This window comes from Ictalurus furcatus, chromosome 21 (assembly GCF_023375685.1).
Source record: "Ictalurus furcatus strain D&B chromosome 21, Billie_1.0, whole genome shotgun sequence".
NCBI lineage: Eukaryota > Metazoa > Chordata > Actinopteri > Siluriformes > Ictaluridae > Ictalurus > Ictalurus furcatus.
The window spans coordinates 18949423-18966770 of NC_071275.1; the positions used below are offsets into that span (position 1 = coordinate 18949423).

Genomic DNA, 17348 nt, shown 5'->3' on the forward strand with positions numbered 1-17348 from the left:
TCAGGGAGATTTAGCCTTTTATTATAATTATTTTTATCACAGCTAGGAGATGAGAAAAGATATTTTAATAATAGATTATATATATGTAATATTTAGGCTTGTGAACAAAAGAGTAACGTCAATTAAAACACTTTTCCGTTATGAATTATTTAGTGGAAAATGGTTCAAAAATCGATTTGATAGCACCAATAGAAAAACAGTCCACTAAGTACCATAATCTTTGGTGAACATTGTACTGAGGCGAGGTGTAATATGTCATCATATCGAATATCTTAATCATCAAATTGTCCAAGATTATAGTGGATTTGTCAGGGGGTTCAAAATAATGGCACCCTGACTAACACTTCCTGTATGGACATAGTGCACTCCAATACAAAATAGAGGGCGTGTGTGTGTGTGTGTGACTGGGATGGAGGATGGAGTTTGGCATTCAATAACTGCATTCAAAACTCCTACATGCATTTTTGATGCAGCTTAATAACGTTTAAAGAAATCACTAGTATTTACAGGTCTTGTAAAACCCTGAAAAAAGTGTCACCTAAACACCAAATGGATCCCTGTACAAGTCTACTATACTGAGAATAATACATTATATATTCTATACGTCCAAAACAAAACCCGTATACATCACGCAGCATGCACCGTTCAGTTATTTAGCTCGCTCACATTTTGTGTCAACATGAGCAACTCCCAAGTCACGTTCCACATAAGGGAGTCTCACGCAGGATAAAACGGTCTGATCTCAGAGATCACTCGTGGTCTTTTACTGCCATCTAGTGCACCAAGAGTCACAGAGCCAGATCTAAGCGAGAAAAACATGGCGGTGAGATTTTAAGGTCACGCAGATTAATGATGGTGACAGTAAGGCCTGGACTCGTGCCCTTTGAGGTGCACTCATAGCTCATATCGAGCAGATAAAGTAATGCGATGCCGAATGGGATTGCAAGCAGAAGCAGTCCAATTAATAATTTTAGAAATTACACACACACACACACACACACACACACACACACAAAGCAGAAAACTTTCCTGCCTTGAGATCAGCTTGCTCTGAAACTATTGATTTGCTAACTCGTAAACATTTTTCAAGGTGAGAAAGCGAGAAAACAATGGAAGCGCTTTTTTAAAAAAATTTTTTATTTAAATAAGTTCATTTCAAGTTTCACTAAATGCACCTTCCCAGGTAAAAGACACACGGTAACGGTACAAAACAAGGTCTCCTTGACACTACGACCCCAGCGGCAAGGAAAAGTACCGAGTACGGTGACCACAGCGGACAGAACCGCAAAGAATTCACTGCAAATAATGATCTTAGCAAGTGAAGATATCTTAAAGACATAAAATATCTAATATTTCCCTTTATGAGATTATTTTATAGCACGTAAGTCTATTGAGCCTATTTCTAGACAAAACAGGTTTAGTCATTTCAAGCGTATTCTACTGGCAGGTAGAACAGCTTCGCTTGGAAGAAGCTAAGTGATCTACCAATAGGACAATAAGACGATTTCCAGGTTGAAATTGAACAGAAAAACAGGCTTCGTAATCGTAGGTTTGTTTAAAAACAAAATAAAGAGAAATATTCGTTGAATTCATCTATATTTTTCCGAGATATATCAAAGATATCTTTTATAAGAGCAGTCGCTGAACTCAACACATTTATTATGTAGAATTATTCAGTCAAACATTCGTCAGTCAGAAGCAATAAAATTATATATATATATATATATATATATATATATATATATATATATATATATATATATATATATTCTGGGTTGTTTGTAGAATTTGTTAATGCATGTTGGGGGGACGGGGACGCTGGAGCGTTTGAGAACAGAGTGAGATTGTAATAAAACAAATATAAGATTAATAAACATATTATTCTGCATTGTGTCTCATTTCCAGCTTGAAATTGTCGTTGTTTTTGTTTTGTTTGTTTTTTTAGCATTGGCGGATAATTTCGCTTATTTCTAGCGAGAAGCGAATTACGTGCCAAGATCATTTCAAGGCTAAAATAAGACGAAAGGTCTAAAAAGACCAATTGTTTGTAGAATCCTTTCAATAAATCGTATTTTTGCAGAACGCCGGTGAATTTCGCAGTCAGAGTGAAGCACTAAACCTACCTGAAAACTAGCGCTACTGTAAAATAAATACTGCGAGTCTATATAAATGGCAATAAATCCATTCCAATGCAAACAAATCGCGCTTCTGCGCGACACGGCACGGACAAAATCACCCAGCGCGCGTGCAAAACCCAACAGCACAATAACGACGCAATAAATACACACGCTTCTTCGTCCGTTCCTAAATTGCACTCGCGGCTAAAACAGTAAGCACATGCTGCAATATATATATATATATATTTTAATACTATGCGGTTAAACTATTCCTCGGTCTGAGGAGATTTAAAGCTGCACACATCTGTCTAACATAAAGACAGAGTTGTATCTCAACAGCACAAAACACAAAACGCTGAAATACTCGTCCACTGCACACACATCTCTGCGGTCGCGAAGACAAAATGTGAAGCTGTTGCATTAATACAGGAGAGCTTGGGTCCTCAGTGCAGCTTTCCCACACACACAAAAAAACAAAACAGAATTTAATACCGTGTGTGTGTTAGAGTTAGCAAAAACACACCGCACAACACGTCTAAAATATTCTAATATAACGTTGATGATTTTTACAATATTGTCCACTGAGCATTTCTTGTATATATAAAAATATCTCGTACATAGGCGAATTTACATAATATTTCTCATTAAGAGATGATAACACAATTTTGGGATCTATTTTTAGACCTTTTGTCTCTTTCAACCTTTAAACCGTCGTCTTCTGTCGGCCGACAAATCGACACAATTACTAGCTGAGCAACTGAAGCGATTTAAAAACACCTTCCAGACTTGAAAGGAGACGGAATGTGAAGAAATATCTAGAAATAGAGTACTACCCAGGAAAAAATGTCTCTAAATGACCTCGTACTTCTCAATCGGAAAGTTCAATTCGAGTTGATGTTTGTGGTATTTCCACGTGATCGTTTTTGCCTTCTCGACATCACTTGATATAAATCTAAGAGATTTCATTTGCGGTCATTCGGATGGTTACGTCAGTGCTGTCGAGAAGACGGCCAGAGAACTTTCTAGAACACCTCGTCCTTTTTCGGTGAACGAACGGTGTGTGTTCAGATCCTTTCCAACCCCTGTCTTTAATCGCACACCTCCCAAATCCATCATATCGCTCTGAAATGCAAAATAAATACGAGTTTTATTCAAGTTCTGATCCGGGATCAGCACTAAGCGTTTGAGTCGTGTGTGTGTGTGTGTGTGTTCTACAGCTCATCTCGTCCCTGTGTGGAACGCCATGCCCGGTGTCTCCTCACATGATCTGCAGCCAGCATGACCAAGCGCATGAACTCCTTGGGGTCGAAGGTGTAGTTGGTGAATTTTGGGTGATCTCCGAGTGTAGGGTGGTGTCCCTACAAAACACACACACACACACACACACACACACACACACACACACACACACACACACACACACACACACACAAGGGACGGCGTAGGAATATAATATAATATAAACTGTTAGACACTCTTGGTTGATCATCATCATAATATTTGTATACGCAAATATCCAAATGAGAGCTCTAACAAACCAAATCACAATTTGTTTACTGTCGTCTTTGAACAACCTCAGAGATGTAAATAAGGCACTGGATTAACTTGATGCCAAAATAAATAATACATTTTTGCCGTAGTACAACACATCACAGTACGCCTTTCTAAGATATTGTGGTATCTTTTTGTTACATTTTTTAAAAAAGTTTGAAGTATTATTTTTTCAAATAATTACTAACTGACTAGAAGCGGATAACATGATGTTATGGTTTTTTTTTTTTACTCCTCTCTGCAGTTAAATTAGTTTTGATAGACAAAAAGAAAATGCTTAAATAAACATATTTTTATATTAAAAAATATGTACATAAACAATTTCAAAAAGAAAATGAGTCTGCTGTCCAGAATATATGCGTATGAGTCATTGGAAATATAGATGACAGCAAGAATGATGATGATGATGAGGGAGGGTGTGTGTGTGTGTGTGTGTGTGTGTGTGTGTGTGTCTGAACCTCTGACAACCTGCAAGAACCTCTGACTTCTTCAGTACAAGATGAATAACCAGAAAGCTGCCGTAATACTGCCATTCTCAGGTGAAAGTGTGTGTGTGTGTGGATTTTGAGGCTCTGTATCATTGTACCTTATCCTGAGGAAGCACTTTGTCTGCTTTCTGCCAGGTCAGGTAGTGAACGCCCCGGAGTCGAGCCAGATCGCGGTAGCAGCTTTCATCCTGACAGTTATAGCTGCGAGAAAGCAGGAGAGAAACGGCGCAAGGTCACCTCCCAAACACAGGGGGAGCCAAATTCAAACATGTTTTACTTTAGTCACGTAGCGTAAGTCGATTAAAACACGCATTTCCTCACTTATTTGGACAAATGACCCTTGTGGCGCTCTAAATAAATGTAACAATGATGACACAATTGTGTTTTCCCTGTAATTACTAATTAATTACAGGGGAAAACTAACCGCAAATCTATGAAACTGCGTTCGTAATGTGGTTCAGCTGGACTAGACTCAACCAGGCCTGATTACTGCAAACCCTGTTCAATCACATCAACACTTACATAGAACTTTTTCAACAGCAGGAAGTCGGTTAAAAGGTCGTACCGAGTAACACACTATCCCAAAGTTGAAAGAAATTCCAGAAATGATGAGGAAGAAGTTGATTGAAATACATGAGTCTGGGAAGGGTTACGAAGATATTTCAAAGGCTCTATGACTCCAAAGAAACACAGTGAGAACCGTCATCTCCAAATGGAAAAACTTGGTGCATTAGTGAACCTTCCCAGAAGTGGCCGTCCTTCCAAAATTCCTCCAAGAGCACAGCGACGACTCATCCAGGAAGTCAGAAAAGAGCCAAGGACAACATCAAAGGACCTACAGGCCTCTCTTGCATCAATAGAGGTCACTGTTCATGACTTCACTATCAGAAAGACACTGGGGGAAAACGTCTCCATGGAAGAGTGACGAGGTGAAAACCACTGCTAACCCAGAAGAACATTAAGGCTCGTCTGAATTTTGCCGAAGCACACCTTGATGATCTGAAAAGCTTTTTGGAGATTGTTCTGTGGACCGATGAGTCGAAAGTGGAACTGTCTGGAAGACAGCGGTCCCGTTACATCTGGCGTAAACCAAACACCGAATTCCACATAGAGATCGTCATACCTACGGTCAAGCATGGTGGAGGCAGTGTGATGGTGTGGGGATGCTTTGCTGCTTCAGGGCCTGGACAACTTGCTATAATTGAAGGAAACATGAATTCTTCTCTCTACTACAAAATCCTAAAAGAGAATGTCCAGTCTTCAGTCTGGTATGTTACACCCCATGTAGTGAGCACATACAGTGAACTGAAAGTGGTTTTTGAAAGAAGTCAAAGATGGCTGATTCTTTTTTCTTCTTCTTCTTCTTCTTCTTGCGTTCAGGGTCGCACACGAAAAAATTTTAAATTCAGTAAATAAATCAAAACTAATAATCATCAACATGAAGCAGTTCGGTGTGTGATCATCACGTACAGCTCGAATATGACGGCCCAGTCCGGGAGGAAGAGAAGGTGTGTGAGGCCAGCTCCATGCATCCCGATAAAGATGTCCGAGTTATGAGTCACTCTGATCTGCTCCAGGAACGGCATATCTCTGCAACACACACACAAACACACACACACACACACACACACAAAGAAATACCCAGAAAGACGTGCAATCAATCAGCTGTCACTAAGCATCATGACCGAGATGAGAAGCAGGATGACTCTGTCACTCACTTGTACTTGTAATCCACCAGCTTGACCTCAAATAAAGCCACAGTCTTCAGGGCATTTATGAGCTACACACACACACACACACACACACACACACACACACAGTAGGGGATCAGGAGGTGATTAATGAGAACTGACTGTCTTATGGACAGAAGCCAAACTAAATCAGGGATTTATTCCAAGAGCCAAGTGCAAATAAGAGTTTAAACGCACAGTTAAGAATCTGGATTGATAAATCAATGAGGGCGAGACAGAGACAGAGAGATAGTGTGTGTGTGTGTGTGTGTGTGTGTGTGCGCGCACTCTCACCTCCTGCTGGTTTAATATCCTGCGATACTCTGTGCTCCGAGCCAGAAGTGTGACCCGAATTCGGTCCTCCTGCAACGCGACACAGCCAGGACAGAGTTTACTGACAATATGAAACTACTTATTGTTATTATTATTACTAACAAAGTTAGTCCACGATTCAAATCACTTAAAAGACAAAATTCTTTTCTTTTGGTAATGTTTAATCAACTTGCAGTGACTTTTTCCTGGTTCTAAACATCTGAATGAATTAGGAGAGAACACTAGTAATCCACCGTGATTGACTTGTCTATTTAGGGAAAATCTACCTCTCACGACTCACCAAACCAAGCTCCAGTCGTGGTTAACGTATTGTCTGAATATCCTGTGGCTCGGTGAATGATGTGGCCCAGGCTGTAACACCAGGAGTTGTGTTATCCAGCGCTGCCCTCTAGTGGCTGTTTTGTGGTGGTGCGTTTTAATTAAACCCTAATAATGAGATATCTGATGTGCAGTTGTGGGATCTTTTATGTCTAGAAGTCGATTTGTGTGTGTATGTGTGTGTGTGTGTGTGTGTGTGTGTGTGCGCGCGCAATTATCAATTTTGGTGTGTTACAGGGAACCAGATGTTTGCACAGGAAGAGCAGAAGTCTCAGAGAAGTGAGTGTCACGGTGTGTTTCATCCAGAATATTCTCCACTCTACTTCAGACCAGGTCACAAGATAGATGGAAAGGTAAAAGCATGGGTAGATGGATGGATGGATGGATGGACAGACAGACAGACTACAGCAAGGCTGAATGGATAAATATCTGGATGGAAGTTTGAATCGACCAATAGATGGTTTGAAAGATGATGGATGGATGGATGGATGGATGGATGGATGGATGAACTAGAGCAAGGTTGAGAGGATGAATATAGGGATGGAAGCTTGAATCGACCAACAGATGGATCGACAGATGACTGGATGGATGGTAGCTCTTCCCGTGAAGTCCTTCACAGATCTGATTGTCACTTATCATTCTATCATCCGTTCCTTTCACTACATTGTGTGTGTGTGTGAGTGCGCTACCTTGGGTCCCTCCTGTGAGATGTTGAGTCGATGAAGGACATGCTGAGAAAATGCTCTAAACATTCCCTCACTGTGGCAGTTTGAGATCTGTCAATCACACACACACACACACAAACAAAAACACACACACACACACACACACACACACACTTCAGCATAACCTCTTCTACTCCTACACTCATGTTTCAAACACTTTACCTCTAAATCATTTGTAGATTCATCTCAGGTGCTCATGGCCATGAATATAAAGGCCCTTTTTTTAACCATAGAGACAGATGTATCAGGAGACCTCACGTGTGTATAATAACGAAACACACGTCTGCGTTTCACGCTTCAAGGCACAAAAAAACTATACATCAACAAAGAGCCGTGTGTATGTAGAGCACACACACAGACGAGGGCGAAGCAGAGCGGCTCTCAAAGCCACGACTTTAATACATATAAAACAAACACAACCCTCACGATTCGTGATTCAGAATTTCCAGGTTGTGTGATGCCGAACCAGACAGGAGATGAGATTTCTTTTTGAATTCATTTTTTTAACAGGTTCTCACCAGGGGTGTGTTGTAGAAGAGGCCGTATCTCATCCGTGGTAACAGCGAGAAAAATGCATCCCTAAAACACACCTGTGATGGAAAAAAAAAAAAAAAAAAAAACACCATCAGCCTTCAACACAAACTGCTCCAACCACTGTAACACTTCATTACGGAATTTCTCTGGGTGATGTACACTTTCAGCATCGTAACACCCGGAGTTTATGATTTACTACCTGTTTAATCATTATTACTGCCTCTGACCAAACGAGATGAAAAAGCTAAATCAGTGTCGAAGTCCTCACTGTCGGATGCTAATGAGACTCTAAACGAGCGCTTTAGTAAAAGCAGGTGCACTCGGACAATAAAGCTGTTAAACCTGTATAAAATACTCATAGATTCACTATAAAATACTCAATTCACTTTTGTCTTTTCTTTGGTTAGATCTTAAAATTTTAAATTTGAGAACATATCAAAAATGCTTAAGGATTGAATGATGGATGGATGGATGGACGGGTTGGCGGAAAATGGATGGATTAATGGATGGATAGATGGATGGACGGACAGGTTTATGGATGGCTGGATAGTGGATTACAAGAGTTGACTGGATAGATGGATAGATGGATAGGTGAATAGATGGATGGATGGATGTATAGATGGATGGAAAGCTTGATGAATTAACAGGTTGATGGATGGACGGGGAGGTTGACTGATGGAGTGGCAGGTTGTTGGATGGATGGATGGATGGATGGATGGACGGACAGGCTCATTGATGGATGGACAGGTTGCTGGATGGATGGACAGATTGGAGGGATGGATGGACAGATTGTTGGCTGGATAGGTTGGATAGACAGGTGGATGAGTGGATGGATTGATGGATGGATGAGTGGATGGATGGATGGATGGATGGATGGACGAGTGGATGGATGGACGGGTGGATGAGTGGATGGATGGATGAGTGGATGGATGGATGAACAGATTGTTGGATGGATGGTTGGATGAACAGCTGGATGAGTGGATGGATGGACAGTTGAATGGGTGGATGGACGGACGGATGGATGGATGGACGGTTGAATGGGTGGATGGACGGATGGATGGATGGATAGACGGTTGAATGGGTGGATGGACGGATGGACGGCTGAATGGGTGGATGGACGGATGGACGGTTGAATGGGTGGATGGACGGCTGGATGGACGGGTGGATGAGTGGATGGATGGATGGATGGACGGGTGGATGAGTGGATGGTTGGATGGACGGATGGATGAGTGGATGAATGGATGGATGGATGAGTGGATGGATGGACGGGTGGATGAGTGGATGGACGGATGGGTGGATGGATGGATGAACAGATTGTTGGATGGATGGTTGGATGAACAGCTGGATGATTGGATGGATGGATGGATGGACGGTTGAATGGGTGGATGGACGGATGGATGAGTGGATGGATGGATGGACGGGTGGATGAGTGGATGGATGGATGGATGGACGGGTGGATGAGTGGATGGATGGATGAACAGATGGTTGGTTGGACGGCTGGATGAGTGGATGGATGGATGGATGGAATTCAGCAGATTGCATCTTACAGTCCAGAGATGCCAGCAGATAATACCTGATTAGATTTATCGTTATCTATGATATGTGATTTCATTTGTAGAGAAGTGAAGAATCTTACCCTTTTCGTGTCGTAGGTTTTGAGGTGTATGATGTCGTAATCAGAGAAAGCCCGCCACGTTTCGCTGAACAGGTCTCCATAACCATAAAAACTCTAAATTATAACAACAAAAATAAACAAATAAATACATGACTAAATAAATAAATGAATAAACAAAGAGAGTGCTGAATGCAGGTGATCATTTCTTTAGGCTACTTAATTTCATTTAATGAAACGCACCATCATTTAATCTACTTATTTGCAGTGACTGTAATCAGTAACAATAAATATAGTACAGAAAACTTCTGCTTGATTTCCAGAAGCACAATGAATTAAATATGGATGTAATTAAAAAAAATATATTTACATAAATGTATCCCAAATGTAATCAACCAGACAAGCGCTGTCTGTTGTCTAATGTGTAGCTAACCAGTAAATAAGCTTAAAGCTACGCTAGCAGTTTAGCATCATAAAGAAATGTATACATTTCACTTTTCCTTTAATATTCTGCCACTCCTGGTAGCATTATCAGTTTAGTAATATTATTTTTTTTTTAGACAGGAACCCTTTCCACCTGATTATTCTTCAACCTCTTCCTAGAACAGGGAAAACAATTTCAGGAATGGAAGCCTGGATAAGCACTGTCCATAAATCATACAGTTTTACACCCTGTTTCCTCCTGACCCTTAAAGCGGCTCTAGACGAGGCCGAGATTCAGCACGAAGCTCTGCCTAATGTCTGAACTGCGTCCGAGTCTGGTTTTATACCGAACATGTGTCCATACTTACATACCAGCCTAAATTCTGGGCGTACTTATAAATTCTGGGTTCTTGTTAACGTTCTAACTTTTTTCCTCTTCGCCACCAAACTGCCATAAACACTAATATAGCACACCTTTAAAACATAAACATTCACAAATGGACACGTTAGGATTGAGTTCGTGCAAAAGTTATCGCAGATACACCACGTCAAAAGTTGTACGTTTTTAAACACTCATTTTCTCTTGTTTTAGTGGCGTTTAAATCCGTGTTAGTGCAAAGCAAAAAAGGCATCAGATTAAAGGAGAGACATTTAGCAGGTCTTCCATCCGAAGACCCGAATCTTAGCATTTAAGTACATATTAACTGGCCGCTCTCAGAGCCTAATGGGAGTCTAAATAGTGGTTAAACCTGTAGATAAAGACTCTTAAACGGTGCTATAATTAATTATTGGAAATATATACCGTCTGGTCATGCTAGCTCAATTAGAGAGAAAATGCTAGCTCAATTAAAGTGAGGTATATGCTTTCTCCAGTTAAGTCTGGATTGTCTCCAGTAAAAATAAAACGCACAAATATTTACTTCACGTATCATTCACAATTCGGCTATAGCTATTTCTCACGTACATTTTCTAATTTTAGAGTGTTTCAAATGAGCCGATTGTTTGAAAACCTTAGAATATAGGGTGTAATGTCTGTTTCTGATACGTTTGACATTGTGGGGACATTTGGCCGGTTCCCATGAGAGGAAAACATGTTTACTGAGTACTCTACTTTACTTTCATTTACTTTACCTTTAATTTAATTGACCTTCATCTACTTTAACATTTGGTGTAGCATACCTTTAATCTTCATAAGGATAGAAACGTGTGTGTGTGTGTGTGTGTGTGTGTGTGTGTTTAATACCGTGTCCCACATGACGATGTTGATGTCTCTGCTGAATGAGTTGTTGAGGTGCTGAGAGATGTACAGGTTGACAAAATCGCAGAAGTGATGGTACATGTTCACACCTGGAAAGTAAACACGGACCTGAAGATCAAAGGTTACTGAAAAACTAAGCATTATAACAAATGTTGAGAATCTAAAATCATGTGTTAAACACAGCGTTTCATTGAATTCGGTCAGTAAAGGTTTATGTGAAAAGTGCGCTGTAAATGAAACTAGAAATCTGTATCGTTTGTGCTTTTTGAGCTGGAACTACTTTTCCTGGGGGAAGCACGAACGGTTTTCCCAAAAATTTACCAGCGTCCTTGTGCGGCGTACGGATACCACGAAAGCTTCCGGAAAACGCGAGTTACCGGAGCTACTTCTTACACCAGTGACAGAAAGTCTCACTCTTACACATGCTCTGGTGTAACGGCTGCAGTTTAAAATCCGCGTCATTTTCACACGGTATTTTAAGCGGTAAGCAGACGTCCGCTAGAGATATGGCAGACGGGCATGATGTTGAAAACGTATCTCTTTTAAACATCGTTTCTAATCCAATCATACAAACTCCTACCTGCATCCAGCTTCATGAAGACCGTGGGTCTCTCGACGATGATGTCACAGCGCCCGTCGTCAACGGGGTGGAAGTCGAGCTCCGTGTACGTCTGCAGCTCGGCGAACCTGGGGAAAGAAGGTCACGGGTCATCCAAGATGGCTGACTGGGCTAGAACCGAGTAAATGGTAGGTCTTTAATCTACAAAATATTTCTTAAGAGGATAACAGGATAACCGTCGTCCTGTCTGTCTTGATATTTTCATTATTTTAAATTCTGAGGCGAGTTATTTTAGTTCTAGTTATTTTTGGTTAATAACTAGGTGGATAGGAGACATCTCTTATGTTTGTTGACCTTAGTGTTAATTTTCCTCAATCGTTTATTATTTGCATCGCTTTTCTAATAATGTGATATTTGTACGACGATTTGTGCAAAACTTAACGTTATTCACATCTGTGTCTGAATGATTTATACCTGCACAATTATAGAAAAAAATTTTCTCCCCACTGAGAATACGACTTCCACTAACGGTCTAATTTAATCGGGGTTAACTCGGGGTTAACTCGGGTTAATCCGGGTCTCAGAGCTCAGCCGCTGGACGTTAGCGTGGTAATTTAATTTTGGACAGCGTCATACTAACCAGGACTGCAGGGGGCTCTTGTGCTGCCCTTCTGCCCCCAACGCCCCGCTGTTCAGTCTGCAGCGACCCCCAACCTCACCTTTCTGCAAGAAATCCTCATTATACCTGCGCGCACACACACACACACACAGAGCAAGAGAGAGTTTTTTTTATCATACTGTAATTGTCTTGTACTATACAATACCCAAATTTAGTAAAAGAGGTGTGGTCTCAGTCTTAGTCTCCTAAAGTAGGCGTGGCCTCTGTGTCTGTCAGTCTCAGTGAAGGAGGCGTGGCCTGAGTTAGTCAATCCCAATGAAGGAGGTGTGGCCTCTGAGTTAGTCAGTCCCAATGAAGGAGGTGTGGCCTCTGTATCTGTCAGTCCCAATGAAGGAGGTGTGGCCTCTGCATTAGTCAGTCCCAATGAAGGAGGTGTGGCCTCTGTATCTGTCAGTCCCAATGAAGGAGGTGTGGCCTCTGCATTAGTCAGTCCCAATGAAGGAGGTGTGGCCTCTGAATCTGTCAGTCCCAATGAAGGAGGTGTGGCCTCTGCATTAGTCAATCCCTATGAAGGAGGTGTGGCCTCTGTATCTGTCAGTCCCAATGAAGGAGGTGTGGCCTCTAAGTTAGTCAGTCCCAATGAAGGAGGTGTGGCCTCTGTATCTGTCAGTCCCAATGAAGGAGGTGTGGCCTCTGCATTAGTCAGTCCCAATGAAGGAGGTGTGGCCTCTGTATCTGTCAGTCCCAATGAAGGAGGTGTGGCCTCTGCATTAGTCAGTCCCAATGAAGGAGGTGTGGCCTCTGTATCTGTCAGTCCCAATGAAGGAGGTGTGGCCTCTGCATTAGTCAGTCCCAATGAAGGAGGTGTGGCCTCTGTATCTGTCAGTCCCAATGAAGGAGGTGTGGCCTCTGCATTAGTCAATCCCTATGAAGGAGGTGTGGCCTCTGTATCTGTCAGTCCCAATGAAGGAGGTGTGGCCTCTGAGTTAGTCAGTCCCAATGAAGGAGGTGTGGCCTCTATCTGTCAGTCCCAATGAAGGAGGTGTGGCCTCTGCATTAGTCAGTCCCAATGAAGGAGGTGTGGCCTCTGTATCTGTCAGTCCCAATGAAGGAGGTGTGGCCTCTGAATTAGTCAATCCCTATGAAGAAGTCAAACTTTTTTTAAATTAAAATACAACCTGTCTGCAGAATGCATATGTGTCACATAAAAAAACTCTAAGTAGTATTGGGTTAAATATTTTTTTTTTTTAAAGTCATGACGTATACAGCAGATCGAGTCAAAATGCACAATGCATTGTCTTCACGAGCTTTACAAACAGATGGACAGCTTTTTCGCACTGTCCGTTTCCTTCTCACCACCTTGTTGACTCTCACCACGGTCACTAACCTCTCATGACCCCTGCGGGGCTTCCGGAGGTCCAGATAGAGGTTGGTGGCTCTGCAGTAGCGCAGGTGGCTCGTGCACTTCAGAGAGGATTCCCCCTGAAACGGCAAAAGAGTGAAGGACACAGAACAGTGTGTCACATTCCAGTTGAACTTCTACCGGTCGTATGAAATAATAGCAGTTTCTTCAGAGCCAAAGAGAAAGGAAACCATGAGAGCACAGAACTGAGAATGAGAGGAAATCTGTTTACGGGAGTTAAAGGCTGGCAGAGAGTCTTCATCTCGCTCAGACGTTCTTTAACGTAGCCGAAGTCGGCCTGCTTCCAGAAGATTTCCTGAGCTGCCTGCACTGAGCGTGCCCTTCGATCCCCACACACACACACACACACACACACAAAGACATAGGCATAAGTGATTTAATGCTGGACTACATTACTCCACCAATAAGGACTCATTTTCTTTCCGGAATTAACTTTCTTAAATGATTATTTGTGTTTTTTTCTAGATTAAATAATAATTCATTAGACTACACAGCTCGAAACCAGTCTGGAAAACGTGAGCCGAGTTTGAACAACTGTTATTGCATCATAAAATATAAGAGCCAATCGTGTCCTAATATGCAAATATAAGCCATGTAACCTTGGTTTATCACATGTATAATGTGTGGGTGTTTCCAATTTGAATATTCATATAATCTACATTTCTGTTGTTTAATGTCATTTTTTTTGTTGAACCACCACGACAAGCACTAATCGATATAGGAGGAAAAAAAAAAACCGTACAGTCTTCAAAACAAGCTCTTTAGTCCTAGACTAAATTCCTTCACCAGGAATGATTATTCTATTTGATCTCACCATGCCGAGTCCACGCTGGGGCAAATCGGGAAGCTGAACCTGTGCTCGGGAAGGCAGCCCTTCTCGTAACCCCAACACGACCGTGTTTGTGACAGAACATCCTACAGACAGCACGGAAAATATGCAGTTACAAAGCCTCCAGAGAACGTTCCGTTATTAATAATGTGAAGAAAAAAAGCAGGACCGTGGGTGCGTAATGGTTTCATAAAGGAAGTTTTTCGAGGTTACAAGGTTACTTCACAATCGTCACGTTGTGCTCAGGATTAAAGATCAAAACGCAACGATACAGAATTAAAGCAGTTCATTGTTCCAAAAAATAATAATAATAATAATAATAAAATCATTTAGAATATTTCTCTATTCCTGGGTTAGATGTGTCAAATTTTAGATGTAATTTAAACAAAAATGATTATTAATGCTGGGCGATATGATGATATAATATTGACATCATGATCAATGATGTCACGATACACGTTTCTGAGATATCGTTGGCATCATGATTTCATTTCAATAATTACCATCTACATGGAGCGGGAGAAACTAATCTTTCCAATTGGACACTTTTGACAGATTTCTTTAGATTTTTTACCTTTATCATCAAACTCAGTTTAGAGGTTCGTAATACAGGATACTGCAGCTTATTAAAGAAAATGTATTGAAAAATCAAGGGAAAAATATATACACACACACACACACACACACACACACACACACACACACAAAGAGAGAGAGAGAATTTCCTACTTTAAACGGGCAGAGCGGATCGTCTCCGCAAACTTTGGCCACGTGTGTGTTGCTGTGCAGGAAGTAGGGCACGTGGAGGTCCGGCAGGGTCAGAGAGCTGTAGTTTAGCAGTGGCTGAGGATCACCAATAGCACCAGAGCAAGTGCAGAGAGTGAAGAGCAGAAATAACGGCATAGTCACACACACACAGCTCCGGCCGTCTGCACCGACTCGCTCTCCTACCCGAGAGAGGAACACAGAGAGACAGAGACAGAGAGAGAGAGAGAGAGGTTAGACAGACTACAGGGTCCGACTACTGTGAAGGTCTGAGTCAGGCTGCAGCGTGGGAACTTGTGAATGAACGGATCTAACTCGCTCAGCTCATAACACAGGAAGCATTAGTGACCTTTTTCCTACCATTGTTTAAGTCTTCAAGGCTGTAACTCAAGGAAATTCATCAGCCAAAAAAAAACAAAAAAACAAACAAGTTCTCCAACCAGATGTTCTACATCCCAAACCAAATACTGTTCTACCTTAATAAATATTGTGCTATCAAGTCCAGCAATGTTGCTGAGGTTTTAAATGCCGTGTTCATTCACTGCACGTTTAGACACTCTGACCTTATCGGTCACCAGTTTGAAACGTGTACGAAACACGTTAAATACACTCACCAGTGACTTCATGCGACGCTAATTCATTGGAGAATATCCCAGAGAACTCGGGCCACAAGGCGGGGGACACCCTGGACGGGGTGCCGACCCATCGCAGGGCACAATCACACACATTCACACACTACGGACAATTCGGAAACACCGATCAGACTACTGTGCACGTTATTTGGACTGGGGGAGGAAACCGGAGTACCCGGAGGAAACCCCCTGAAAAAAAGGGTGAGAACATGCAATCTCCATGCGCACACACAAGGCGGAGGCAGGAATCAAACCCTCAACCCTGGAGGTGCGAGGCCATGTTATATATCATTATTCTACTCACACAGTGTAATTATGGTACATGGATGTGTCAGTAGGTTAAAATCACTGCACTGTCCATTAGGGAAGTGTTAACTTTCAGTTCTATCTTTCGACAGAGAAGTGAAGAAGTTTCATAAGTTCACTCTGCGCTGCTGAAAATTCTCCAAAAGGCTTGGTACATTTCTAAAATGGATCATTTTCCCCTCACACACACATGAAAGCAGCATGACTGCTTATTCATTTATTAATTTACTCCAATCACCATTCCAATAACTTGCTTTGTTTACTATCTAGTGATGCTACTACTGCATTAGGGTGTTATTTTGACACCCTACATAGCAGACTAGAGCATCATTGTGGACGCTGCCAGAGTGATAAAGTCAGTGCACGCGGGCTGGGTTTTAAAACGCCGCCACCATAGTGACGGTTGCCAGTAGCTGCGGCTCTCCACCATAACCGCCTGCTTTCCGGTTAACTTCCCCCGCCTGGATATTTATAAACTCAAACACAAAAAAAGGTGCTTTGGGATTCTAACTCTGCTTAAAACACCACTAAAGTAGAAAACGTGAATAAATTAACAGGAACGAGCACGACATGAATAGTAACTTACCTATTTTTATCATAGGAAAGTGAAGTAAAAGACGCAGGTCGCCATGATACCGGAAGCAGCCGGCATGCAGGATTAAGCACAGGGGGCGCCCGAGAGCTGGCTTTAATATAAACACTAGCGCCTTTTTTATATAATCATTTATTTTATTTTATTTTATTTAACACTTTCATGTACAGTTTTTGTTTTTATTGAAATATTAATTGTAAAATCATCTCAAAATCACAAATCACTGTCTCTGGTATATCTTTGCAAACTTTCTACACAAAACCCCAAATTAAATGTATAAAAAATATTGTGTATATTAATTAACATCTTTTTTTAATCTAGTTTTTTTTTTGACTGAAAATATATTTTACCTACAAAACCTGCTAAATTACGCAACAGTCCTAAACCGTGTAAATGTTTATGTCTCATACAAACTGTTTCCATTTTAACAGAAGCAATATTTTTCTTTTTTAAAATAAATAAATAAATAAAAATTTTAATTCATATTAATTGCAGTTTTAATAATTAAAATAAATCTAAAGACTCTGGATGCAT

At 41.3% G+C, this 17348-nt stretch overlaps 1 protein-coding gene and 1 long non-coding RNA gene across 2 annotated transcripts in view; one reads left to right on the forward strand and one right to left on the reverse strand.

Moving 5' to 3' along the window:
- The window catches only part of LOC128624812 (uncharacterized), a 31627-nt gene extending 28195 nt beyond the window's left edge, over window positions 1–3432 (forward strand). The window contains exon 3 of the long non-coding RNA XR_008388860.1: window positions 3335–3432. This is a non-coding gene — a long non-coding RNA (uncharacterized LOC128624812). The remainder of the gene's footprint in view (window positions 1–3334) is intronic.
- eogt (EGF domain-specific O-linked N-acetylglucosamine (GlcNAc) transferase) lies at window positions 1775–17286 on the reverse strand. Its single transcript, XM_053652563.1, has 16 exons — window positions 16809–17286; window positions 15249–15466; window positions 14505–14605; window positions 13902–14010; window positions 13655–13749; window positions 12289–12393; window positions 11670–11776; window positions 11075–11178; window positions 9433–9525; window positions 7781–7852; window positions 7227–7313; window positions 6181–6249; window positions 5875–5936; window positions 5627–5746; window positions 4255–4357; window positions 1775–3475 (listed from the first exon to the last, which is right to left on the reverse strand). The coding sequence occupies exons 1-16, from the start codon at window positions 16819–16821 to the stop codon at window positions 3329–3331; spliced, it is 1605 nt and encodes a 534-aa protein (XP_053508538.1). The 5' UTR covers window positions 16822–17286; the 3' UTR covers window positions 1775–3328.
- Window positions 17287–17348: the final 62 nt, after the last annotated feature.